Source organism: Trichoderma evansii (genome assembly GCF_050947405.1).
Source record: "Trichoderma evansii strain SZMC 28006 chromosome Unknown GGI43scaffold_2, whole genome shotgun sequence".
NCBI lineage: Eukaryota > Fungi > Ascomycota > Sordariomycetes > Hypocreales > Hypocreaceae > Trichoderma > Trichoderma evansii.
Window position 1 is genome coordinate 2762910 of NW_028145204.1, and position 23721 is coordinate 2786630.

At 47.9% G+C, this 23721-nt stretch overlaps 9 protein-coding genes across 9 annotated transcripts; 5 read left to right on the top strand and 4 right to left on the bottom strand.

Moving 5' to 3' along the window:
- Window positions 1-322: 322 nt before the first annotated feature.
- GGI43DRAFT_429753 (uncharacterized protein) lies at window positions 323-2274 on the top strand (the record flags this gene model as incomplete). The annotated part of the gene is made up of 4 exons (XM_083209156.1): window positions 323-350; window positions 408-763; window positions 846-1592; window positions 1661-2274. The coding sequence occupies 4 exons, from the start codon at window positions 323-325 to the stop codon at window positions 2012-2014; spliced, it is 1485 nt and encodes a 494-aa protein (XP_083065421.1). The 3' UTR covers window positions 2015-2274.
- On the bottom strand, window positions 2212-3637 carry GGI43DRAFT_168795 (ATP adenylyltransferase-domain-containing protein). Its single transcript, XM_083199673.1, has 2 exons — window positions 3382-3637; window positions 2212-3320 (listed from the first exon to the last, which is right to left on the bottom strand). Exons 1-2 carry the CDS (start codon window positions 3508-3510, stop codon window positions 2409-2411), a joined length of 1041 nt encoding a protein of 346 aa, XP_083065422.1. The 5' UTR covers window positions 3511-3637; the 3' UTR covers window positions 2212-2408.
- Window positions 3638-3698: 61 nt separating this feature from the next.
- GGI43DRAFT_394642 (fatty acyl-CoA diphosphatase) lies at window positions 3699-5344 on the bottom strand. Its single transcript, XM_083204783.1, has 2 exons — window positions 4101-5344; window positions 3699-4040 (listed from the first exon to the last, which is right to left on the bottom strand). Exons 1-2 carry the CDS (start codon window positions 5010-5012, stop codon window positions 3939-3941), a joined length of 1014 nt encoding a protein of 337 aa, XP_083065423.1. The 5' UTR covers window positions 5013-5344; the 3' UTR covers window positions 3699-3938.
- A 537-nt stretch (window positions 5345-5881) lies between these two features.
- On the top strand, window positions 5882-8206 carry GGI43DRAFT_168806 (pseudouridine synthase PUS2). Its single transcript, XM_083199674.1, has 3 exons — window positions 5882-6212; window positions 6290-7783; window positions 7839-8206. Exons 1-3 carry the CDS (start codon window positions 6049-6051, stop codon window positions 8008-8010), a joined length of 1830 nt encoding a protein of 609 aa, XP_083065424.1. The 5' UTR covers window positions 5882-6048; the 3' UTR covers window positions 8011-8206.
- GGI43DRAFT_168823 (mediator of RNA polymerase II transcription subunit 22) lies at window positions 8161-9288 on the bottom strand. The gene is made up of 3 exons (XM_083199675.1): window positions 9047-9288; window positions 8660-8811; window positions 8161-8571 (listed from the first exon to the last, which is right to left on the bottom strand). Exons 1-3 carry the CDS (start codon window positions 9081-9083, stop codon window positions 8278-8280), a joined length of 483 nt encoding a protein of 160 aa, XP_083065425.1. The 5' UTR covers window positions 9084-9288; the 3' UTR covers window positions 8161-8277.
- GGI43DRAFT_394647 (uncharacterized protein) lies at window positions 9261-10187 on the top strand. The gene has a single exon (XM_083204784.1). The coding sequence runs from the start codon at window positions 9828-9830 to the stop codon at window positions 10080-10082; it is 255 nt and encodes an 84-aa protein (XP_083065426.1). The 5' UTR covers window positions 9261-9827; the 3' UTR covers window positions 10083-10187.
- A 2-nt stretch (window positions 10188-10189) lies between these two features.
- GGI43DRAFT_394648 (uncharacterized protein) lies at window positions 10190-12274 on the top strand. Its single transcript, XM_083204785.1, has one exon. The coding sequence runs from the start codon at window positions 10940-10942 to the stop codon at window positions 11867-11869; it is 930 nt and encodes a 309-aa protein (XP_083065427.1). The 5' UTR covers window positions 10190-10939; the 3' UTR covers window positions 11870-12274.
- A 2717-nt stretch (window positions 12275-14991) lies between these two features.
- GGI43DRAFT_379942 (NAD(P)-dependent alcohol dehydrogenase) lies at window positions 14992-16188 on the bottom strand (the record flags this gene model as incomplete). The annotated part of the gene is made up of 2 exons (XM_083202916.1): window positions 14992-15957; window positions 16012-16188. The coding sequence occupies 2 exons, from the start codon at window positions 16186-16188 to the stop codon at window positions 14992-14994; spliced, it is 1143 nt and encodes a 380-aa protein (XP_083065428.1).
- Window positions 16189-21260: 5072 nt separating this feature from the next.
- Window positions 21261-23628, top strand: GGI43DRAFT_394664 (Bestrophin, RFP-TM, chloride channel-domain-containing protein). The gene has a single exon (XM_083204786.1). The coding sequence runs from the start codon at window positions 21618-21620 to the stop codon at window positions 23034-23036; it is 1419 nt and encodes a 472-aa protein (XP_083065429.1). The 5' UTR covers window positions 21261-21617; the 3' UTR covers window positions 23037-23628.
- The last annotated feature ends 93 nt before the right edge of the window (window positions 23629-23721 follow it).

Genomic DNA, 23721 nt, shown 5'->3' on the forward strand with positions numbered 1-23721 from the left:
ACAGGCATTTCCATTTGGATAACCCTTTTTGCATCACCATCAACTTCATCTTCGAGTTTGACAAACATCATATTGACACCTTTCTATTTTATTTTCACAGTTGAGCCGTCTTTAGACACACGCGCCATCCCTGATTTCCACTCAGAAATCTTCCCACTCAGGCAGATATCCATCTCGATCCATCTACCCGTTCAATCTTATTTGAGCCAAAACGGAAATCCTTGCCCCTGTCCCTTGTTCATCCCGTTCATTTAGCACGGAAGGCTACATTATTTCCATCCGTCAAAAGAGATCCGTCTCTAAGCAGCAGCGTCAGAGACAGATGGACAGCCTTAATACGGATAGCAACGGTTAGTTGGGCTGGCTTGCGTTTGATCATTGAGGCAAGGAACGCTGATTAGGAACAGGCCAAGCAGGTAGCCCTGTTGCTCTGGATGAAACATGCCTCCCGCGTGGTCAAGGAGCTGGGATCACCTCTGCCATAAATATCGGCGACCCAGATGCAACCACTTTCTACTATTTTGAAGAATCTTTTTGCCAAGAGCCGCAGCAGCAGCAACAGCAACAACAAGAAGACCAGAAGCAGCAGGAGGATGAGCAGCAACAGGAACAGCAACTAGTTCTCTTCAATCCAACAGACGCAGATAGTCTGAACCAGCCATATCTCCCTTGGGATTTGCCAGGCTTTGACCAGCATTTGTATCCCTTTCCTCTACCAGCAATGACAGACGACCAGCTCTACCAGTCTCCGTCCTATTATGTGGTAAGTTTGTCCCTTATTCTACTCTCGGCCTACTTTTATGTGTCTAGTGGATATCGTATTTGTTAACCTATAAGGAATACAGGACCCGAATTTCTTTGAAAATGATTACACGCAGCAGCAGCAGCCCCAATATGACGAATATCAGTCATTGCAGCCGTGGATGTCCCCAGCTTTTGAAGAAGCTGCCGTCTTAGATGTCCAAGACATCCAAAACCAAGTCAATGAGCTTGGTGAACTATCATTCGAAAACAGCGATGGACCTTTTGAGCCTTTGTCATTCGAGTATGCTGCGATGCCAGATCATTTGATTCAAGATCCCCTCCTGGATGAACGATGGGCGGCTGCATACGAAGGTCATCTTTTTGGACATTCCCAAGCTCTGGGGGATACTATTCGGAATGAGACGCCTTTTGATGAGAACGTTGTAATGAAGGTGCAGGCTGCTTCCTCCCCACAGGCACCCACAGAGGTTATCCCCACTGAGCAAGAACACCAACGACATCTCCCCGGTGATGAGAGACCTAATCACTCTTACCCACAAACACAACTTATTGTAGCGGGCAACAAGGCCGCTCTTGAACGAGTAAGACGGAAGAGATTACGCAAAAGTCCAAAGCCCGTGGTAAAAGTCGATTGGTTGCCGCGTGATGCCGATCGAGAAACCAAAGACAGGTTTCTAGTGGAGTCGAGACGGAATCAAGTCTCCTACAAACTTATCAAGACGTTTGGCCGTTTCGTAGAGGCGGAGTCGACTCTTCGTGGTCGTTTTCGAACGTTGACGAAGAGGAGAGAGGACCGGGTCAGAGATCCCAAGTGGACGCCTATCGACGTAAGTTTCAGTTTTCTTCTATCAATCCCTTCTGATGAATTCCTCACAGACTAATCTCTTTTCTCCAGATTCATCTTTTGAAGGAGGCAGTTCAAGTTTACGCAGGTGGCCAGCATCCTAACAGGGTGGGCATCTCGTGGATGATGGTCTCTCAGTACATAACTGGCCACGGCGGCACGTATGCATTTGGATACACGACTTGCCATCGTAGATGGGTGCATCTCGAGGAAACTGGACAGCTGGGGGAGAACTGGGCTGATCAGAGTTGGGAGACCCAGGACGATGAAGAAGACAATGAAGAAGACGATGAAGAAGACGATGATGAAATGGAGGGAGTCGAGACCGAAGCTAACGATGAAGATGACGACGATGGTGATGGCTATGACAATGACGAAGAAGACCAATATCGCCATCGCAGCTGACAGAGTCTACACAGGGCGAATACTGCGCCCTCACGCTCTCTCTTTTCCTTTCATTTTTCCTTCGTACACACTGGTGGTTTTCTTCTTTTCTTTTTGTCTGTTTTTCTTTGCTTCCCTTAGACTGCATTCATTCATCATGGAAACAAACTCTCGTATCACTAGAGTTTGGGGAGAATAGACAAAGGGCATTTATCTTCTTTTCTTTTCTTTTCTTTTGTCATGACATTTCGCATTTGCTAAAGGCGCATTGGGCAACGATACCCATAGACCGTGGACATTTGGACTTTCGTCTCTGAGTGGAGTGTACAGAATAGTCTCTTTCTTGATTTTTCTATTCAGAGAGTCTTTTGCATTGTTTCTTATACAAGTCTTTCATAGTAAACCGTTGCATCTTCTACAGCTTATTCTGACTATCTTCTGACTCTCCTCGTGAAATACCGATGCTGTTCAGCACAGCAAGTAGCTGCTCTGGGCTCTTCTTTAATGCTTCCCACTCTGCCTCGTTCTTCACTAGTGCCGTACCAGCCAAGACTGTGCCGTTCAAAGCGAGTGATCCAACAGTCTCGCGCCCATCGCTGCTTTTGATCTGGGAGCCTTCCTGTTTCCGTGGGCATATGACTAGTGTGTCCTTTGTAATGGCCATGTTGTAGCTGATGAGGATTTCACCGGTCGTAGGAACTGCTTCTATCTTGGAACCCGCGTCCTGGGTGGCTGCTTGGCAAGCTTTCGTATAGACGCGAGAGTAGACGGCAAAGAGATCTGCAGAGGACATTTTCGTGTTGATGGGTTCCGAGAAAGCAATGAAGGGAGTTTTTTGCAGCGCATCGACTTGCTGTGCGAGCACATCCCAGGCACTTTGATCTTCCAAGCCATCCTTCATCCGAGAGATTGGCAGCAGCTGAAGATGTCTATGGGACTGGCTCGCTCCGGAATGGGGCCCTCCATTAAAAAACACAAACAGTCCATCGTCTTGCGATCCTTTCTCTCCTGGAGAGGCGGGTTTTGCATCATGGCTACTTGATTTCCTCGCCTGCTCGTAAGCTTCGATACAAGCAAGCGCGGCCTCTAGATCAGATTCCTCGAGCACATGAGTCTGCGGCTTGTTCTCTTTCGTGGCGAGAATGAAATGCTCTGGTACGACGGCAAATTTGTTCAAAACGAGAAAGTGAGATGGGCCGAGATCAGTGATGAAGAGAGAGGCGGGGGGGTTGGCAAAAGGGTCAAAAGGCGGCTTGCGAGGCTGCGACGAGTCTGGCGGAGGGCCTTTAGGTTTATTTGCTAGTGATGGAGAGAAGCGTAGTTGGAACTGTGGGAGTTTTGTTAACCATCAATTGCTCTATGAGACAATTTTGTTTGTTCTGACGTACGGGAATAGAATTGACGTGTAGGAGAGTGACTTGGGTAGGGAAATAGTTGAGCTCATTCGCAGAGCGCGCCTTGGCGAAGGTTGTTTTGACCAGCTCATGGAGGTTTGAAGGAGCCTTTAGTCGCGACATTATAACAATATGAAATTGAAGGAATAAACGAGATTTTAGATAAGTAGCAAGTGAGGAGTACAAGGGCTACAGCCAGGTAATGTGTCTAAGTGAGTATGTAAGACGTCAGTATTTTATGCACTCAGACTTGGGAACATGAGGTCCGGGGTCCGTGCGGGGATCGCTGTAGAGATAGATGCCCCTCCATGGCAGAATCTCACGTTCAATGATCTAATTCGCGACGCTACGCCAACGGCCAAAATTTTGGTGTTCATGAATAGAGATTCGTAATGGTATGAAATTTCAGGAGAAGGGTATCATTAATAATTCAACAAGACTGTCATCTCTTCCCAATTCAGATGTTATACAGAATCGTTCACTTCGCACTCATACACACACTCTATCTAATCCAATGCTTATGCTCCATGCTCATGCTCATGCTCATACATCTATATGCCTGGCAATCCAATCATCCCTCGCAAAGCCGGCACAACTCTGGGCACATAATATATAGCATATATACCGATGCTGGCAGTCAAAAGCCCAGTAAGCTGTGATGTAGGCGTTAGCTCGCTCGTCGTGCTATCCTAGTAGAAAGTCTCAAGGCTTACCTTTTCAAACCATGTATGGAAGTATATGGCCGTCATGAGCAGCATCCACAAGCTCAATGACATGATCCCTATCGCAGTCTTTCCTCCAATGTTGAACGCAGGCTGTCCTGCCCCCTCTCCGCCGGTCGTCTCTGTTTCAACACTCGCGCTCTTGACCGCTCCGTCAGACATGACAATGCATCTCTCTTCGGCGAGCCATCCGCTGAATCTGAGGGCCGGCCAGCCAACTTCTTGCATCAGGAATACAGTGCCCAACACCAGGAGAAACACATGACCTGAGATATCGTGACCCCCCTTCCACTTTCCGCCCGCTGCTTTACAAGCCACGGCTGTAAACAGCTGCTTCACGGTGCCGTCGCCCATGGCAATCTCTTGTTTCGCCAACTCGCATTTGCCACCGGTCCAGCGGAAACTGCGGTCAATAATGGGAGGGCCAAAGAACCACTGTGTTACAAAGAACCACCAGCCCGTGACGGCTACCCAACGGATTCCCGCGCGGATTCTCCTCCCCAGGACGACTGCGGGAGGCGTCTTGCCGGTGGGTTGCATGAGTAGAGAAAATACAAATGCAAAGGTGATCCATCCCCAGCCTCGCTTTACAAATATGACGTTGAAGACATTGTTCTTTCGGGCAAAGTAGCTCGGCGCGATGCTCGGGTCTTGGTGGTGGGACTGCGACACGTGGTCATACGGAGAGGCTCGAATGTCAGGCGAAACAATAGAGAAGATGGTGCCAAAGATGAGGATGGCTGGGAAAACGCCTAGAAAGATCCTCTCGAGAGGCGTCGGCAGGTACGGCGGGTTGCGCTTTGAAGATTCGGCTTGGGTTGTTGAGGCGGCCATGTCGATGCTGTCGGTTGGGCTTGAAGAGTCGGAAGCAGTCTTGGCTGCACGGCGTTGCACCGATGCCATTTGATGATTAAAGAGTGAAAGGCACGGATGCTCGTAAAGACAAGTATCAGCTTGGCGCAAACATGGAGAGTTGTTGAGGAATGTTGTCCGAAGGGGGAGGCAGGCCAGAAAGAGTCGTGGCGGCGAGGCTGAAGTTGGTGGGTTTCGGTTGTATGACGTCGCCTCCCGCGCTGGCCTTGGTTGAAGGATAGCTTGTGGAGATGGTGCCGAGAGGCAGCCGGCCACGTGGATAGGATTTTGAGTCTAGGATAATTTCAAGCCATTCTTTATCTATTGAGGATATCCAGATTGGTTTAGTCAGTCCATATTTATTACTATGCTGTTGATTTCACGTTGATACATTTACTATGTGAGTCTCGCTATTCGCACATCAATAATTTATTATTCGCACATCCTCTTACATAAGCACTGGCCGTTTTAGGAACATTAAAATACAGTACTCCATACCTAGGTATATAACATTTTAATAAATATTAGAAGAATATTTATTAATTAAAATATAACACTTTTACTGTAATATAACACTCATCCACTATAAATCTGGCGCGCGGATACAGGCAAATGTACGCAAACGCTCAAGGGGCATAGCGACTAGGTAAGGTCAGTGGCCTTCTCGCCTGACTCAAAGCTCGTGGCCTCGGCCTCTGATGACCAGACAGTACGGATCTGGCGCGCGGATACAGGCAAATGCACGCAGACGCTCGAGATTGGATTTGCTACAACTATCTTGTCATTTGAACCAGATAACGTACATCTACTAACTACTAATGGCTCCTTCACTGTACTCATGGCATTCTATTGCACAATTCCGCTTGTTCCTGAGATTTACAGGGTATTTTATACAGATTTTGTTGAGATTGCCTCCCGTACCTAGATTGGCACCTAGCGGTGGGTACTTATCGATACCCCACTATTATAGCCTTGTGGAGGAAATTCTTTCCTGGTCCCAAAAAGTTTAGCCGCTGTATCGCATATCGAATTTTGCTTTTCGCCTTACAAACAGCATTTGGGATTTTTCAATATTCTCAATGCAAACATGGCGGCCGGCGACGAGGCTCCTGTTGCTGCTAGCGCGCCCTCAGCCGAGCGCAACGAGAACAAGCCAATGGCATCAGGCGAGGCTGCCGGTGCCAACCAGGGCTCTGGGAACAACCGCGGCAAGAAGGGAAAGAAGGGCGACAGAGGCCGAGGAGAATGGAGGTGAGTCTTGTATTCCAGTTTGACAATTGATAATTGGGGGGTTGCCACATTTACCAACGGCGCTGATCAGACTGTAGCCGCACCAAAGTAGACAAGCGAAAGCGCCATGACGAGTACAAAGAATACAAGCGCCGCAAGATTAGCGACATCGATAGCCCCAAGGCGAACCCGTTCTCCAAAGAGGAGATTGAGGCGGAGAGCCGTCGGCCGAAGCGCAAGGTTGCTGTCATGATTGGCTATGCTGGCACCGGATACAAGGGCATGCAGCTGAACGGCGACGAGGAAACGATTGAGCGAGATCTGTTCCAAGCTTTCATCAAGGCTGGTGCCATTTCAAAGGCCAACGCGGATGACCCTCGCAAGTCGAGCTTGGCTCGTTGCGCACGAACTGACAAGGGCGTGCATGCCGCGGGTAACGTCATCAGTCTGAAGCTGATTATCGAAGACGATGACATTGTCGACAAGATTAATGAGGCCCTCCCGCCGCAAATTCGAGTCTGGGGCATCCAGAGAACAAACAACAGCTACAATTGCTATCAGTACTGTGATTCAAGATGGTATGAGTATCTCATGCCGAGCTACTGTCTTCTGCCTCCGCACCCTCAGAGCTTCCTCGGAAAAAAGCTGGTTGAAGTCAACAAAGAGTACGGCGCTGAGGAAGAGACCAACGCAAGACTGGCTGATGTCAAGAATTTCTGGTCGGAAGTGGAAGAGAAGGATATCAAGCCCATTTTGGCCGGACTGGATGAGGAGACAAGGGCCGCTGTTTTGGAGAGTCTACATTCTGAACAAGCTCCCGAAGAGAATGCAGATGAGTCTAAAAAGGCTGAGACCACACAACCCGCTGCTGCTGAGGAGGAGACGGCAAAGGAAGATGATGACTATGTCATGGTTGACAAAGAGCAGCCATCATCCGAAAATGCCGAACCCGCCGCCACGACTGAGGGTGATGATGCCACTCCCCAAAGGCCTGCAGTCGTCCTTGAGACGGTTCAGCCTAAGCGCCGCGAGTTGGGCCCTGTAGACTTTGCTCTGCGTGACATCAAGGCAGCGTACATTGGCGCTAAGCGTGCATACCGCGTGTCTCCTGAGCGCATTGAGAGACTGCAGGAAGCCCTCAACCAGTACGTGGGAACCAACAACTTCCACAACTATACCGTGCAGAAGTCTCACGGCGACCCGTCATCGAAGCGACACATTCGATCCTTTGTCGTCAATCCCAAGCCCATCATCATCGGTGATACGGAGTGGCTGTCGCTCAAGGTCCACGGCCAGAGCTTCATGATGCACCAGATCCGAAAGATGGTTGGATTGGTGACTCTGATGGTGCGCTGCGGCACGACGCTGGACCGCATCAAGGAGAGCTATGGCCCCCAGAAGATGGCCATTCCCAAGATGCCTGGCTTGGGTCTGCTGTTGGAGCGACCTGTATTTGAGAACTACAACAAGAGGGCAAAGGAGACGCTTGGACGGGAAGATATCGACTTTGATCGATATGAGGAGAAGCTGGAGGCGTTTAAGCAGGAGCAGATTTACTCGCGCATCTTTGGAGTCGAGGAGAAGGAGAATTCGTAAGTTTTTCTTCGGTAGTCTATATCACTGTATCTAACTAACAATCCCTTTCAGATTCCACAGCTTCTTTTCCCAGATTGATCAATTCAGATCAAATCACTTCCTGTGGCTCACTGCCGGAGGCATGAAGGTTGCCACGATTGACAAGAATAACGGAAAGCTGCAGGATGTTGATAAGCAGCTTGGTGATGAGGATGAGGAGGATCCCGAGGGCGGAGAGGGCTAAGGGGCTGATGCTGATGCTGTACATATTAGACATGGGTCTATAGACAGGGTGCTCATCCTGTATCACGATGGGCTCCAAGGCGTTTTGTTTTTTCTTTGAGGCATATTTTTCTCGCTTCCCCCTTTCATTTCAAAGTGGTATTTGTAGTCGAGACGACGTCTGATGGTATCTTGTCTACATGCATGTTCCATGAACCCTATGCTTCCAAGCAGCCCCAACGCCAGTAAATGCAACGTTCCAATCCATTAAACAGGTAAAACATGGGTATTATCGACCAGTCGTAGCCGCAGGCGCCGTTGACGCTGCGGCTGCTTGCGCCGCCGCAATCATACTCTCCATTTCCTCCCTCACGAGTGGCTGCCACGTGCCGCCGTTGCTCTCGGCAAGATTCTTCATCTTGGAAGCTTCCATCTGGTTGAGAAGTTCAGACACTCGGTTAACGTCCTGGTCGAGCTGCTCCTCTTTTGCCTTGCGGTCTTGGTCTTCTGTGCCAAGAGGCCCAAAGATCCAGAGCTCCTTGATTTTGCGGGAGAGGGTGAGGAACTCCTTGATGGATGTGTACTAGTGGAGAGCATGAGTTGTGCTGCCTTTACAAATATACACATGTATATTTTGGATTGGATTATGTGAGTTGAAGGGATAAACTTACTAAGCCATCAAATTCCATCTTGATGGATATGCCGGTGACGGCCATGGCTTCAGGGTTGGCATTGTTGCGGTCCTGCTCGGCCTGGACGGTAGCGAGCATCATGAGAGTGCGGTAGCGGGTGAGAATGTCAGCAATAAGCCGGTTGTGGGTGTCTGTGATTGTGTTTTCTTAGAGTGAGATATAAGTTTCAAATGCTAGAATAGGATAAGGCATAGGTAAAGGTTGCATATTGAGACGGAGGACTGGTTGTGAGAATGATGCTAGGCATGATGCTATGGGATATGTTTACGATATAATGGCTTAAAACAAATACAAAGCGAATACAAAATCAAACTGAAGCTATCGTGAAAGGCGAATAGCACAGTAACCCCCTGTTCACGGACTTACCCATCAAATTGGACGAGGCTGGCTGTGAGCGATCCATCTCTGCTAGCAAACAGATTCACCTCGTTAACCGCTTTCCCTCCACCTTTGCCGACTATAGATAGCTTGGAGAGAGCTCTGACAGCTAGCGAAACGGCTGGATATGGGGATGCGTGGCTGGGTGGTGATAGGCCAGTCTAATTCCCGTTTTTTTCTTGTGTCGTCGTGATATATCGCGGTTGGTTGTCAGGATGAAAAAGAGGCTAACAGGGTGCTAGCTTGGCGGCTATGGATACATGTATTCAGGTGCCCACCCTGTGGATTATAGTGAGGAGGGGCTGTTGCTGGGTTCGCTAAAATCGGGTTCAACGCGATAGTCTTTTCTGACTTGACGTTATTTCCGACCCGACGGCATAAAGCGAAATCCGCCAATGAATTTTGGAAATACTTTGTAAAAATAGCAGTTGATGGGATGAAAAAGACAAGTTACACTGTTTGTATGTTGTCGAAGCTTTCAACATTGCCAGGTACCAGCTTGTATCCAGAGTTCGTCTATCGCGTGTTATTGCATCTACTAGCTGCTACTAACGCTCGATGGCTGCATCACCACCAACCTCGAGCGCTTAACACCGCATTGACAACTAACCACAGCCCGAGGTTTTGAGCCTTACTTTGCCGACTAACACTAAATGCGCCTTGTGGTGTGTATCTGCCGATCCCACTGACCTAAATCTCACAGCCATCGGCCACGCGAACAGCCAATCCCAGGCACCGAAAAGGCCCCCCTGCAGCTGCGTAGCGCTCCATGGCGCGCCTCATCATCATTTTTCTGCGGCAGAGGCTTGCTGCAGGGGTTCTCGCATCGCCATCATTTTCTGCATCTTGTTTTTCTCAGTTCTTGAAGGCGGTGTCGCATTTTTGGGGATTTGTTTGCGAAACTAAGAGAGAAAAGAAAAAAAGCACGGCTCAAGTCGCGTCCAGGGCAACCCTCAAGCTCCTTAGTCAATTAGTCAACGTCTTTGAAACTAGGTTGCAACTCCGCGGACTAGACGATAACTAGAAATGACAACCTGCTAGAAAAGGCAAAAAAGAAAAGAGAAATCGTTAGGACATAATAGGGAAGCCGAAATGAACTACGACTAAAAGCTTATCAACCCAGTCTCACCCCAAGCATAAACCCTGCCGCTGCCCGCTGCCACTCTTTGTACCATCTCCCCTAAAATCCTCCGTGCAACAGAAACCCAAACCTCGTTCCATTCAGCCCGTCTCAGAGCTCAGAATAGACTGGGCCCCGGCTAAAACTCCACCAGCACCTTTGCTCCCATTGGCCCGTTGCCGAAAAGCTGAAGAGCCGTGCCTCTCTTGGCGTGGGTTCTCTGGCGCAGGCATGGAGGGCGATCCTTCGCTCCAAAGTAAGAGCCTGTTCCAAGGCTGCGGCCAATTATGAGTGGCTGGTGCTCGTTGGGATTTTCCTGTATGCAGGCTGATGTATTGCTTTTTTAGGGAGCAGGGAAATTGGGAGACAGGGAGCGGTCCCGTGTGCTGGCTTAGTATAGGCAGATTGGACTTATAGCGTGATGTGAGGCGGGTCATGGATTTGGGCCTTACTGGTGGTTTCACGTAGCATGGCAACTCGGCTTTCGCTCTCTCGTTCTCTGCTTGTACTTGTTCTTTTCCTTTTTCTTTTCTTCCTCCTCCTCCTCTGTCCCCCATTTGTGCCGTGTACATGTAATTGGGTCGAATTTGCGTTTGGTGGTTATCAAGCGAGAGCCTTCTTTATACGGGCATCAACAAGTTATTGCTATAGAGAGCACGTGTTAGTACGATAAAGCACTGCGGCTTCTTTTTTCTTTTTCTTTTTCTTTCTCTATACCCCATACATCTCATCTGAAACCTCAGGTTCTACTATATTCCACAATGTCGGCCATAGACTCAACGGCCACTCACGCCATAACGAAGCCGGCCATCCCCGTCGTCACTTCGTTCCCCTTCAATCCTCTCACCACAACTTTTACCCGTCCTGACGATTGCAATGGCATCTACGTATCTGGCGGCTTTCTTAGCGGGATGGACTTCTCCACCTCTTGCCTCCCAAAAGGCTTCCACACCGAACAGACCTCCTACTTCTCACCAGGCCTAGCATGTCCCTCGGGCTACTACTCAGCCTGTCACGATAACATTGGTGCCTCGAGAATCACGACCGTAACGTGCTGTCCGACTTTTAGTACAGATATATCGCTTTCTTGCGTCACGGCGAGTACCCTAGAGGGTGTTTTCTCAACGCTCTTCTGTACATGGATTGCGCCTGATGGAGACGGTACGACGCTGCCCATGACAGTGAGCGACAATGGTGTTACAAGCACGGTCCAGGGCGCCTTTACTTCTCCTGGCGGTTTGAACGCGTACGGAATTAGAATGGTTTATCACAAGACCGACTTGGATTCGACAACCATGTCAACCATGTCAACGACGACATCAACCCCGGCATCGACGGGGACAAAGCCAGGAGGAGCAAAAAACACAGGCGGTTCAGGTTCTGGTTCCAACAACTCATCCGGTGGTGGTTTATCAACTGGTGCCGAGGCAGCAATTGGAGTTGTCGTACCGGTCGTTGTGCTCGGCTTGCTGGCTGGTCTATTCTTCTGGTGGAGGAAACGGAAGCAGTACAACAAGGTCATCTCGTCAAACACGCCCACAGAGCTTCACGGTCATGATGCAGCACAGCCGACTGAGCTGCCTCAGTACAGCGGCCTGATGAACAAACCTAAACAGCCTGTCAATGCGCCTCCGGAAGAGCTGCCTGCGGAAGAGGTTGCTCCGGTTGAGCTGCCTGGGTCGATGCACTAAAAGCTGGCTGGATCTGGGTGAATAGAAACGCGATTTTTTGGTGTTTGGTTGTGTGTGCGGTTGTTCTTCAACTGGGAGTTTGCATGGGTCTTGGGCGTTTTGAGACGAGTGCCTACGAAATGACTGACTGGAGTTACCTTTCTCTTCTTCTAATACCTTATTTTTTTTATGCAGGGCGGCATGATTGTATGTATACCTCTTTTCTGAAAATCGGTGGAGCTTTGTGACGATGGTATGCCGCGAGAGTTGTCAAGGGGAAACTGTGTTGTACAGTACGCTGTATGATTGGGCTAGCAACCGAAGTGTTGGAAAGGCGATTATTCTAGAGTTGGCATGAGCATTGGATAGACACAATAGCTGTATTTAATTTATTGTGAAACTTAATTATAGACATTTACTCTTTCATTTTCGAAGAGCCTGTGCCGTAGTGAGGATGATGCAAGGTTAAAGCATTGGCGATGGGCTGAAACACAATTTCAGTAGCCAAGACAGCGCATCGTTCGTTTTGTGTCACCATTCTTCCTGTTGGCTCTCAAAGATGACGTTGGCTCCCGTGGATGACGATGAAATGGCCTTTTAGATATGAAGATTATATGTGGCTAATGCTTTGTCGCCGTCACATGGAGCCTCTGCATGCGATCACTGTGATCAAAGACCAAGCTGAAGACCTAATGTACTAACACATCACAAACTCCTTAAAGAACCAATTTTCTTTGGCCATTCCTATTGAACAGTGAAAACACAAAATAGGCTACAGTTATCAAGGGTCCAAGTATCTTTCGACCCTGGCAAAGCAGAGCTAGTCCACTTCCACCACACTAGGAAAAGACGCATACAGACATTGATTTCAAAGAAAGAGTTATCCCTCCACAAGACTCGATGAGATGGCTAGGCGTCTACCTCAACCCCAGACTCTCATTCAAAAAAACACATCAACGTCATAACAGGGAAGGCTCTCAAGGCAGCTAACTTCCTGAAATCCCTCAATAAGACCAAAAAAAAAAAAAAAAAAACATCAAAGAAAAAAAAAAAGCTCCCCGCCAAGGCTTGTGTCATCCCAGTCGCCCTACATAAGCTAAACGCCTAGACAATACAGAACAGACCACACTAAAACTACAGACACAAAGAATTAACAAACTAGTACAAAATTGAACAAGATATTCAAGACTGCGGCTAAGGCTGCAGTCTCAGTATAGAAAACCACAAATCTAGCAGTCATACACAAAAAATCAGACTTCCCCAGGGCCTCCCTAGCACTAACACAGGCAAGGCTAAAAATCAGCACCAGGTTTACATACCTAAACAAAAACCACCCCATTAGCAGGAGGGGCACCCATAACCCGACTTTAGCGAACAGCATCAATAGCAGGTCACACAGTTAGGCCTTCTCTTTTCACACATAACAATAACACGGTACTCCTAGCCCCGGATTTCCATAGGTCCACAAAAAATAAAGCTGAGAAACACCTGGAAATACTACGTAGACAGCCTTCCCAGCTCCACCCTTATTACATACTCAGATAAGGTCCCAGGACAAGCTCAGAAACACAAGCTGGAGGGCAGTCCCCTTTTATAAAACACAGGCGATAAAAGCCAACAAGAACCTTCCCAATGCGGAAATATACAACAAAGAAGCAGTCAAGGCCTTCAAAGCACTCAAACTCACCAAAGACCAGATCCGCTCCGACCCAGACATCAAGAAGTTCATACTAGGCATTCCTAAATAACTCAGCCGTGGTAAACGATATCATTAATCCAACTCCCGCCTCCTCACAAAAAGCCTACATAAGCCTCAGGAAGATCACCAAAGAACTTCTGCCAGAAGTTACAACCAAAATAGCTGAAGTCCCAGACCACAAAAATATTTATAGAAATAATATAGCAGACATACTTGCCAAAAAAGGTCAGAACTCCCAACAGGTCAATCAGAATTCACTACAGTCACCCACATCAAAAGGTGGACCAGGAGTAAAAGGAAACAACTTTAGGAGCTAAACTAGGACAAACACTGACCACCATGTTACAGACAATAGCAATGAACACCCTCCTGACATCCCAAGAGCTACAACTACCAGGACCAATCCTTCACAGGATACACCCCCCTTATCTACTTACCAGGCCTGAACAGCAATAAAGACTTTTAGAAACTGGTAGAGGAAACAAGCCCTTACAGCCCCGCCCCCCAGGATACAGATTAACACAACACTTCCCTTTGTTCCAATTACGGTAACACGTAGCGAACGCAAGGTCTAAATCAGCGGCTCCTACCGTCCTTGCACAGACGAGGCTTTTTATAACTAGCTTACATAGTGGACAATGACAATAAAACAAACAAACAAATAAGGGTCTAGGCAAGAATATCTGCATATATATAAGAAGAGCCAATCTCAGAAATTGGGAACTGGTTATTCTCAAACTCATTGCAATAACAATTGAACACCAAATCGCCTTTTCCTCTTCAAAATTCATCACCATGCAAGGTTATATATCTATCATCGCCCTTTGTGCAGCACTTGCCACCGCCTCCCCAACTCCTGAGAAAGCCATTGATTTCCCAAACAATCATGCGTCAACGTCCGCCCTAGAGGAGCGAGGTGGCTGCTCTGATAATAGCAGAGAGTGCTGCTGCGATTGTGCCTCGGCTGGTGCATGGCCGTGCATTGGATGCTCCGGTGTAAGTATTTTCAAAAAATGACACATGGAGAGCATGGATTTTTCTTTTCTTTTCTTTTGGCTAACAATGGCTGTCATTATAGTGGATGTCTTGCCTCGAAAACATTCCCACAGATGGTGCTATCCACATACTAGAATTTTCTTCCCAAGGGGAGATTGTCCCTTTTACAGGCAATATATGATTTTGATATTTTCTATTATTCTTCGAACAGCACAACTGAACGCTTTTTCTTACATGAATTGAGAGGTTAATAATAGAAGAGCAATGCGATTCCGTCTCTTGCTTCATAGTCAAAATTGCATGTACCTAGGTAGTTATAGTTGAAAATTTTATAATTTTTCATAAAAACTTTTTGTTCTGCAATCATATTTAACAATTGCCTCATTAGCCAAACCCTTTTCATACTACATGCTAATAAAAATGCCGTGACAACCCCTAAAAAAACCACTTACTGGTCGTTAACCAAGACATATCGGTACTTTGCCTTTCCATCATTCATATCCACAATGGCCTTGTTGGCCTCGCTCATGGGCAGCTTCTCAACCCAAGGCTTGATTCCCTTATCTGCAGCAAACTGAAGCATCTCCTTGATCTCGTGCGGTGAACCCATGAAGCTTCCTGTTAGTGATCGTCGTCCTGCACAGATGATTCCAGCGCCAATCTTGAACTGGCCGTCGTCTGGCAGACCGAGCTGGCAGAAGACGCTGTCGCGCTTGAGCAGGCTGATGTACTCGGTCAGGGGCATGTTTGAGCTTGAGACGGAGCAGATGATGAGGTTCAGGGTTCTGGCGTTCTTCTTGGCCCAGCCTTCGTCTTCGGCTGTGGCAATGTATTCGTCTGCTCCGAGGTCCAGAGCGTCCTGTCGCTTATCTGAGCGACGAGAAATGGCAACAACTCGGTCAGCGCCCATGGCCTTGGCGAAGAGAATACCAAAGTGACCCAGGCCACCAACTCCAACTACACCGACGGACATGCCCTTCAACCGCCTCTCAAGAGGCTCATTCTGGTTTCCAAAGTGAGCCAAAGGCGAGTATGTGGTCACACCAGCGCACATCATCGGCGCGGCATGTTCGCTGGGGAGGCCATCAGGGATCTTGAATGTGAACTTGGCCGGTCCTCGGTGGTAGAGAGCATAGCCACCCATGCTCTTGCCACCAGCAGGAGTGAGGAACTGGGCGCCATAGGTGTTTACAGATTTGGGGCAGTAGACCTCATTGCCGGTTGCGCAGGCATCACAATCTGAGTGATCCAGCTTCGTCTGAGGGGGCTTTCGGCACTGGCAAGAATCGCTCTGGGCACCAACACCAACTCGGTCACCGACCTTGATTCCAGTTTGAGCTGCGGCCTCCTTGCCAACTCGCACAGCTGTGCCGACAATCTCGTGGCCTACTACAATCGGATAAGCTGTCGGACCCTGTAACAATGTCAGTTTTAGAGTTTAGAAATTTTCAACGAACAAGCTGCTTACCCAACCAGATCGAAGCTTGTGCAAATCTGTGCCGCAGATACCGCAGTGTGAGATCTTAATGTCAATGTCTGTTTCCTCCCAGGGCTTCACGTCAAACTCCTGCCAGACCATGCTGCCGTTGGCAGACTCCTTGTCGTGCGCAACCCATCCTACAAACTGGGGCTCGGTTGATGCCATGATGATTGACGGATGAAAATGTGAGATTGAGAATTCGACAATTGCAATGAATAAAAGACTAAAGTAGTTGTAGAATTGAATAAATAATTGTTGTCTGAGCAGGAATGAAGAGATTCTCTCAGCTCTGAACTGAGTTGCGAGCTGAAGGACCTTTATACGCCTTTTCGTTGATGGCTATATAGCGTGTAACTAGTGACATCATTAACTCAAAACAGAAACAAAAAGAAAAAACCCTCAACCGAGCTGTTGGAAGTGGAGTATGTGGTGCATACATCCAGCGTATAACCATTCGCGACGTTACCGATTCCGAGCATTCCACTTGCCGGCAGGCAACGCCATCGGCGTTAGACATCGATAGTTTTTCGGACCTTAGCAAAAAAGTGACAAAAAACTTCAGCCATATAGAAACTGATTCTTGCATTAGAAGATTTCTATCTGCCATTGAGTAATAAGTAGTCAACTGTCAACACAATTAAACAGGATAAAATGCACATTGCCTCTTAATAGTATTGTGTATAGTTGGCTTCACTTTCATTCACAATATATCGTAGCTTGAGCTTGGTTAAAGCCCAACGCCAACCGAAGCGGTATAATTTGGTACGCTATAACCCCGCCATAACGCCGCTTCAGCCCGCATGCCCGCCATAGTTAAAGGCGATGAATTCTACAATGCTTTCCTATCGCTGACATTGAATTGCCACTTTTGGCGTTACCGGGCGTTTAGAGCCTTTCTGCGGATAAAGCTCAACTTGGGAGCTGACAAATTGGCCTCGGCTTATGTGAACAAGTTCAGATTAGACTTCTGATTGGCTAGCTCAATGCTAACTCCGATACGGGTTAGGTTTTTATCCGCAAGAAGCTGCCGGTTTCCAGAATGTCATGCGATTGAGAACATGTGGATTTGGGACCAATGTCTCATTCGTTCTTTGGCTCCGACAGAGATTTTATAATCTCCGACATAATTAGGAGTCTTGTTTGTTATCGATTACGCTTATCTAAAATCTTGTGACGATGCATGTGTATTATCTGTGTTTACTTACCTAACCCCTTGGAACAAAACTTGGCTCTCTTTTTTAAGCAGCTTAGGCACAGGGTTGGCAATACTTCGCTGTCAAACATCTCCATAAGAAACTATATTCGCAATGGATTTTCGCTAAATATAATCATGATAGCCGGAATTAAGCATACAAAGTCCATTAACTTGACAAAGATACTGCTTACTCAATGTTAATGATTCCAAACTTCAGCCTTAAGCAAAGACCATCTCTCTCAGCATCTCTCTCGGCATCTTCCATGAATCGTGTTGGATCGCGGACTTCATAGGGCTACAAAGGCTGGGGAAACTCGTCTCCCAAATTAAACCGCTTTTGAGTGGGCTAGTCACAGCACCAGGCCTTGCACGCATAGCGAGAGCTCAATCAATATAGATGAGGGGGTGACGGAAAGTTCCGAAATGTGACTTACAACTACAGATCGCGGCTCGATCTGGGCGAGTTTACACGCCACTAACATTTATACGCGTATAACTGTATGCAATACCTTTCTAATAGCTGGAACATTTAGGACTTTGATAGAATTGTGCACATTGATTGCGAGAGAAGATATTCTCAAGATTACGTGCGGCCACGGAGGCTAATCAACTAAGACATCCCCATGGCCCACCTCACATCACGCTATAAGTCCAATCTGCATTCTCGGAAGTTACCGCTGCGATGGAACCATTTGTTAATTTATCCAGAAAGAATGTCAGACATATACGGCTAAATAAAAAGCAGATAGCAATGTCTTAGAGTGGCCTGCGCATATAACAGACTTGGATATGGGCGCCTTTCGCCATCAGAAGATTGAGCAAGAGAATTAAGCCTCTCAAATACTGCGCCGCTCAAGAACAAAGATGATTCATTTGCTCATTCGTTCGTTCATTTATTCAGTAAAAAATAAAAATAAAAAATACTATACCACAGAACTTACTACCTATTTAATTTGTTCACGTACTGCCGTCTTAGATATATCGGCTTACTCTTCATCATACAAGATAAAAAAAAAAAACTCAAAGAAAACAGGCACAAATCTGCTTTAACGATCTTCTTCTTCTCTCTTTTTTTTTTGGCCAAATTCCATATCAGAGTAAGCAGCTTCCATATGACCTGCAAAGCGTCCCGCGTCCTCGCCTCGTCTGTTCTTGTCCCGCCTTGGATGACATCAGTTTTGAGATGTAACCAATAGCTAATCAATTGAATTGAATAAACACTAAGCGGTTATTTTTAAGATGAAAAGAATACTATCGAGTTATAAACTTGTGTGTTAACAGAGCCAAGCTACAATTACATGTACTGATACATCGTCCAGTATCACTAGGTACTCTTACAATGCGCTGCTGTTTTCAGCTAATTCTATATATAGTGAGCCTGGTTACTGAGCTTATCCCAGACATGCAGTTCTTGGCAGTTTTCTGTCTTACAAGACGGTTGGCATCAACCAACGCTTAACCGGCACCACTAGAGACAAGAGCCTTGCCAAATCTAGCTGCTACTGCATAAGCTCAACCGCTGCATGGATAATGAACAATATCGCGAACAGTTTCTCTGTCTCTTCCTTGGCCGTCTGACAACTCTAGTTGCACGAGTCTGCCATTCTCCATACGGCCGATAGTTTGAAAAAGGGGGGAAACGTCCCTAGCTCTCCAGTTGAGCCTCAATTCTCAGTTAGCTGCTGCCTTAGACTGCCTGTGCTGAGTCATACTGACTCGCTTCAAGCTGCGCCTTGTATTTTTAGAAACAGTTAGCTAAGGGTGGGACACCGATTTGGAGCAGATGGAGCCAATTTTTGGAAATGGCGGTTAATCAAATACTTATCGTCTGAAGCTAAGAAGATTGGTAGTGCTAATCAGAAATAACAAGAAAAAAAAGGCTTCGCCTCGATGCTTAAATTTGGGGATCAACACGGCCACACTGCCAGTGGTTAGTCAACGAAACGGCCCGTGGCGGGGGTTTAGCAGCTTGAACACAGTGCACCACTTCTCCTGAGGAGACTCGAGAAGAACAACGGTCGTGTGCTAATGCCCCAGAACGGGCTGCATGGCGAACAATGGAGACCATGGGCTCTGGCTCCCTGCGTAGGATGTCATATTTTCCTGCTCCAAGGATCATCTTACCTGGTACGATTCGATGCGGAGGAAATCGCGATCAAGCCAGGCCGTGCGGCGAAAAAAAGAATTCTTGGCCCCCTTACTTGAGCCTCCATGCAAGCAAATCCTTGGTGGTAGTTTAGTATCGCTGCTCGTACTGGTACATGGTCTTTGCCCTGCGAGTTTTCGGAGTGCCTCCGTCGACAGGCATGCGTTACCGCTACTAGCACCAATATTGGCAGTGATTCTCACACTAATACCTGATGGTAAAAAAAGTTCGCAGCTCTTGGGTTGCATTCTTGGCATTCTGCAGGGCTTGGCCTGCTTGGTTCTTGCGCGTGAGCTAAGACGGGCAATTTGCGAACGGTTGATGCTTAATTGCACTTGGCCATGACTTTCAAAGCTTGTCGAAGGCTTCCATCAATACGGTTTTCATCTTTTCTCTGGAAATTGATGGCTCGAGCACACGGCTTCTCCTGACCCACCAGTCTCCATGATCGAGGCCTCTCGTAGCCGAATGCTGTATTAGTTGTTACAAGTCTTGCTCTGAACAGGCCTTGACCGTCCTTCTGTGCCTGGAAAACTTTTTTTTTTAGCGGCTTGCTGCAGAGTAGACGCTGACACTAAGCACTTAATTCATCGGCCAACGAGGTGCAAGCATGGCAGAGGTCAACTAACATCAATAGAAAGGCGGCTATGAATATGAGTGCCGGCTAGGGGCGACAAGTTCAGTGAGTTCTGATCGTGGCTATCGCCCTAAACAGCAGCTAAACTGGGCGAAGGAGGCTCCATTCGGGGGCCGTTCGGGTGGTAATGCGGCTGGCTGGACGGCGCCGTTGACCAGCAATTAATAACGGCCTCGTATTGGATCAGGCGCAGGACGGCTAAAGAGATTGCAATCATGGGCGTCAAAGCCTGCATGGCCGTTTTGGTGGCTTGCAGTCCAGGGGCTGAAAGCTGGATTGTAGACTGTCTGTCAGTGCAGGTCTCAGCGGGTTGCATTTCTGACCTTGGCTGTTGATCGAGCTTGTGCAGCTGCAGCATCCAACACGTCCACTGTCTTGATCTGATGTCGAAAATCATGCCCGGTTTTGGGGCCCCGTGGCGGTCGGTGGCGTAGCACAGCATGCATGGCTCCATAGAGGGTCTTGGAGATGACGAGACAGTCATGCACCTGCTGCATGTCAGCGACTTCAGGTCTGCCCCTTGCCGCGTATCCGCCCCACGAAACAATGAGAAAGGATACCTGCAGATGCAAGCGCCCAAGTACTCTTCACGAGGCCTAGGCTGGATGTATGTATGTAAGCAGCCTCCTGGAAGCCGCTTGTTTCAGACGACAGGCCTCGATGGAACCCACCATCCAGGTCGGCGAATTGGAAGCGTCGGTGCGTATATGCTATGGAGACGCCGACTTGCAGATGTTTGCAGAGGAAGAAACAGGGGGCAAGGGGAAGGATAATGGAACAAGGAGGAGGTTAGCGATTGAGGCTCAGCAAAAATAAATGAGACGTGAAGATGGCGAAGTATGTAGTGGTGAAACCATGTGAAAGCCTCGAGTAGGGAGAAAGAGAGGAAGAAAAGAAAACAAGCATGAATCCAGTACCTGGCTTAATCAGCTCCTGTAAAAAAAGAGCCTCAAGGTCATACGCCAGTTCAGTGCCTCGGCCCTGAAGGAGCCAACCAGAGCTTCAACTGACAGGTGTTGCAGCGCTAGATCCTTCACTAACTACGTGGCGCTCCAGGGCCTGGCTAGCCCATCAGCGTCTGCCCTACAGGCGCCGTTGATTGCCTCGTGGAATTCTTGGTTCTGAGCTAGAACAAGCTCAAGCGCATGGGCCCGAACCTGAGCCTGATCCTAGCCCTGGTTTGTAGCGCTTGTACCTGTACCTGTGCTTTGATGCTCCAGGCTCCTCATCGACATTTTCAGCATATACCGCCGGCTCTTTTCTGCTTTCTTTTTTTGCCTCGCCTCTCCTTTCTTTATTACTTATCCAACCTCTCTTCCCTACCCTCACTTCCCCTCTTCCCTTTTTCTTTGTTTGTTTGTGTATTTTGTGTGTGTATCACCGCGGTGCGATTTCTTTTCCCCTGTGCCGCTTATCCCCAATTGTTGCAGGCCTGCTATTGTGTCTCTTCAAGTTTAATTCACTCTTTATCACTTCCCTGTTCTCTAGACAGTGACACGCGAGCAGCTCTTTCTCGCCTTGCTCTCGCCAGGATTGACTCTAATCTCGCTTTATCTTTCAACCATCGTCTCGACTAGCATCTACCTTTACCAAAAGCTTGGAGATCGACCGCAACCATGTCTGACGGCGACGCCTACGAGCCGACAGAGGTCACCACTGTCACGGACCACCAAACCCAGAGCAATGAGAAGCGTCAAGAAAACAGCTTAGAGATTCCTCTCGAGCAAGAGACTACAAATGTTCCCGGCTCAAGGATGGGCCCTCAGATCCCCATCAGCCGGCGGCACACGCTGAACCTCGAGGACTACTTTGCCGGCCCTCGTGATATGTCCAAGCACTCCAAATGGCCTCTTTTCCTGCAGATGCACGGCAGTATCCTGCCCAAGATGATTGTGCCTTTGATTTGGATGGGTCTTTGGAGTACATTCATTACTCTCATTCATGAAAAGGTTCACCCTATCGGTGTCAACTCTATCCTCTTGACAGTTCTTGGTTTCGTCGTCTCCACCGGTCTCAGCTTCCGAGGTTCCACGGCATATGAACGCTATGCCGAAGGTCGACGTTTCTTCGCCTCCCTGGTTACATCATCACAGGCCCTTGGCCGAGTCTTCTGGATTCACGCCAAGCCCCTGCCGGACGTGGACATGCGCAAGCAGACACTCTACAAGATCAGCGCCATGAACCTGGTCGTTGCTTTTGCCATTTCCCTCAAGCACAGCCTGCGATTCGAGCCCTACACCTCGTACGCGGATATCGAGCATCTCGTTGGCCATCTCGACACCTTTGCCAAGACTGCCACCGCCACGATGCCTCTCAATGGTGGCGTTGGAAAGCATAGCCTCTTCAAGTCTGTTGGCGACTACCTGGGCCTCTCTTTCGCCGCTAGCAACCCTCGCAAGCTGATCAAGAGAGCGGAGAAGCCCGTAGGAAACCTCCCGCTCGAGATTATCAACCATCTTGCCGTCACTATTGACAACCTGATTGCCCGAGGCCAACTTCCCGTGCCCATGATGCAGACCATGGCCTACAACAACCTTTCCGCCCTCAACGACGCCTACACTGGCTGCCAACGTGTCTTGACCACTCCTCTCCCCATTGCCTACGGAATCCTGTTTCAGCAGATTACATGGCTCTACGTCATCATGCTTCCATTCCAGATGGTCAACGTACTCGACTACATCACCATTCCTGCCACCACTGTTGCTTCGTACATCATTCTCGGCCTCCTCTTCATTGGTCAGGAAATTGAGAACCCCTTTGGCCACGACGTCAATGATCTTCCCCTGGACAGCTACTGCGAGCAAATCGCCGCCGACATGGACATTATTGCATCACACTCTAGCTTCCAGTCGGACGACTTCTTCTTCCACCCTGAGAACACTCCTCTGTATCCCGTCAGCAATGCCACCGCCGATGCTTGGATGGAGCGAAGCGAAACCAAGTTGAAGGAGACTATTAGGAGCAAGCCCAGGAAGATGTTTGAGTGGTCTCGAGGACAGAAGATCGGAGACGAGGAGAACGTCAAGGCTGATTAAATACGCTTTAGTATTTTCATTCTAGATGAAGCATATGTGGAGAAGATGAAGAAAACGCAACGTTTGCTTCATGGGTGTACGAGAATGGAGAGGAGGCTTTTGAAGAGAGTAGTGTCTTTGCCTCTATCGCATCGCAACATTCGCTTACAGGAGCAAAAACAAAAGAACCAGACTGACATCTATTTTGAGAGATTGTTTTTTCTTTTTCAAAACTGATTGTTTTTCTTTCAACGTTGGGTTATTTCGAGCATTTTACATACAGGTTTTTTGTGTCTTTCAAAGGGAAAATTATATCACGGTAGCACGGCGTCATGCACAACACTTTTTTACGTTTCAAGTCATGTAATGGGGATTGGAAGAGGGGAAAACTGGATTATTCTTTTCTTCTTTCGCTCGTTACGTGGTTAATTAATCATACTATATATTCTTAGAAAATCTTTACTACTTTTTTTCTCTCTCACTTTATTGTTTACTTGTGCCATCTAACGTTTTGTACTTGTGATGATGTGTCTTAGAGTGGATATATGATGGGTTGGCAACTAAGACAAGCTGGACCAAGTTTGCGGCTAGTGTTCACGACGACGAAATTGGTGTTTATAACAATGATGTTGCTTATATATTTGTATATACATACGAAAAAGATAACTTCAATCCAAATGCTTTCTATGCAGATGCACAACCTGTC

What these genes read in the sequence shown, in the direction of transcription:
- GGI43DRAFT_168823 (XM_083199675.1), bottom strand. Translation starts at nt 9,083, where the DNA reads ATGGATCGCTCACAGCCAGCCTCGTCCAATTTGATGG. An exon ending in AGCCTCGTCCAATTTGATGG is followed by an intron (nt 8,812 to 9,046) that starts GTAAGTCCGTGA and finishes ACACAATCACAG; the next exon opens with ACACCCACAACCGGCTTATT. An exon ending in AGATGGAATTTGATGGCTTA is followed by an intron (nt 8,572 to 8,659) that starts GTAAGTTTATCC and finishes GCTCTCCACTAG; the next exon opens with TACACATCCATCAAGGAGTT.
- GGI43DRAFT_168806 (XM_083199674.1), top strand. Translation starts at nt 6,049, where the DNA reads ATGGCGGCCGGCGACGAGGCTCCTGTTGCTGCTAGCGCGCCCTCAGCC. An exon ending in AGAGGCCGAGGAGAATGGAG is followed by an intron (nt 6,213 to 6,289) that starts GTGAGTCTTGTA and finishes ATCAGACTGTAG; the next exon opens with CCGCACCAAAGTAGACAAGC. An exon ending in GTCGAGGAGAAGGAGAATTC is followed by an intron (nt 7,784 to 7,838) that starts GTAAGTTTTTCT and finishes AATCCCTTTCAG; the next exon opens with ATTCCACAGCTTCTTTTCCC.
- GGI43DRAFT_394664 (XM_083204786.1), top strand. Translation starts at nt 21,618, where the DNA reads ATGTCTGACGGCGACGCCTACGAGCCGACAGAGGTCACCACTGTCACG.
- GGI43DRAFT_168795 (XM_083199673.1), bottom strand. Translation starts at nt 3,510, where the DNA reads ATGTCGCGACTAAAGGCTCCTTCAAACCTCCATGAGCTGGTCAAAACA. An exon ending in TACACGTCAATTCTATTCCC is followed by an intron (nt 3,321 to 3,381) that starts GTACGTCAGAAC and finishes AAACTCCCACAG; the next exon opens with TTCCAACTACGCTTCTCTCC.
- GGI43DRAFT_394648 (XM_083204785.1), top strand. Translation starts at nt 10,940, where the DNA reads ATGTCGGCCATAGACTCAACGGCCACTCACGCCATAACGAAGCCGGCC.
- GGI43DRAFT_394647 (XM_083204784.1), top strand. Translation starts at nt 9,828, where the DNA reads ATGGCGCGCCTCATCATCATTTTTCTGCGGCAGAGGCTTGCTGCAGGG.
- GGI43DRAFT_394642 (XM_083204783.1), bottom strand. Translation starts at nt 5,012, where the DNA reads ATGGCATCGGTGCAACGCCGTGCAGCCAAGACTGCTTCCGACTCTTCA. An exon ending in TCCATACATGGTTTGAAAAG is followed by an intron (nt 4,041 to 4,100) that starts GTAAGCCTTGAG and finishes CCTACATCACAG; the next exon opens with CTTACTGGGCTTTTGACTGC.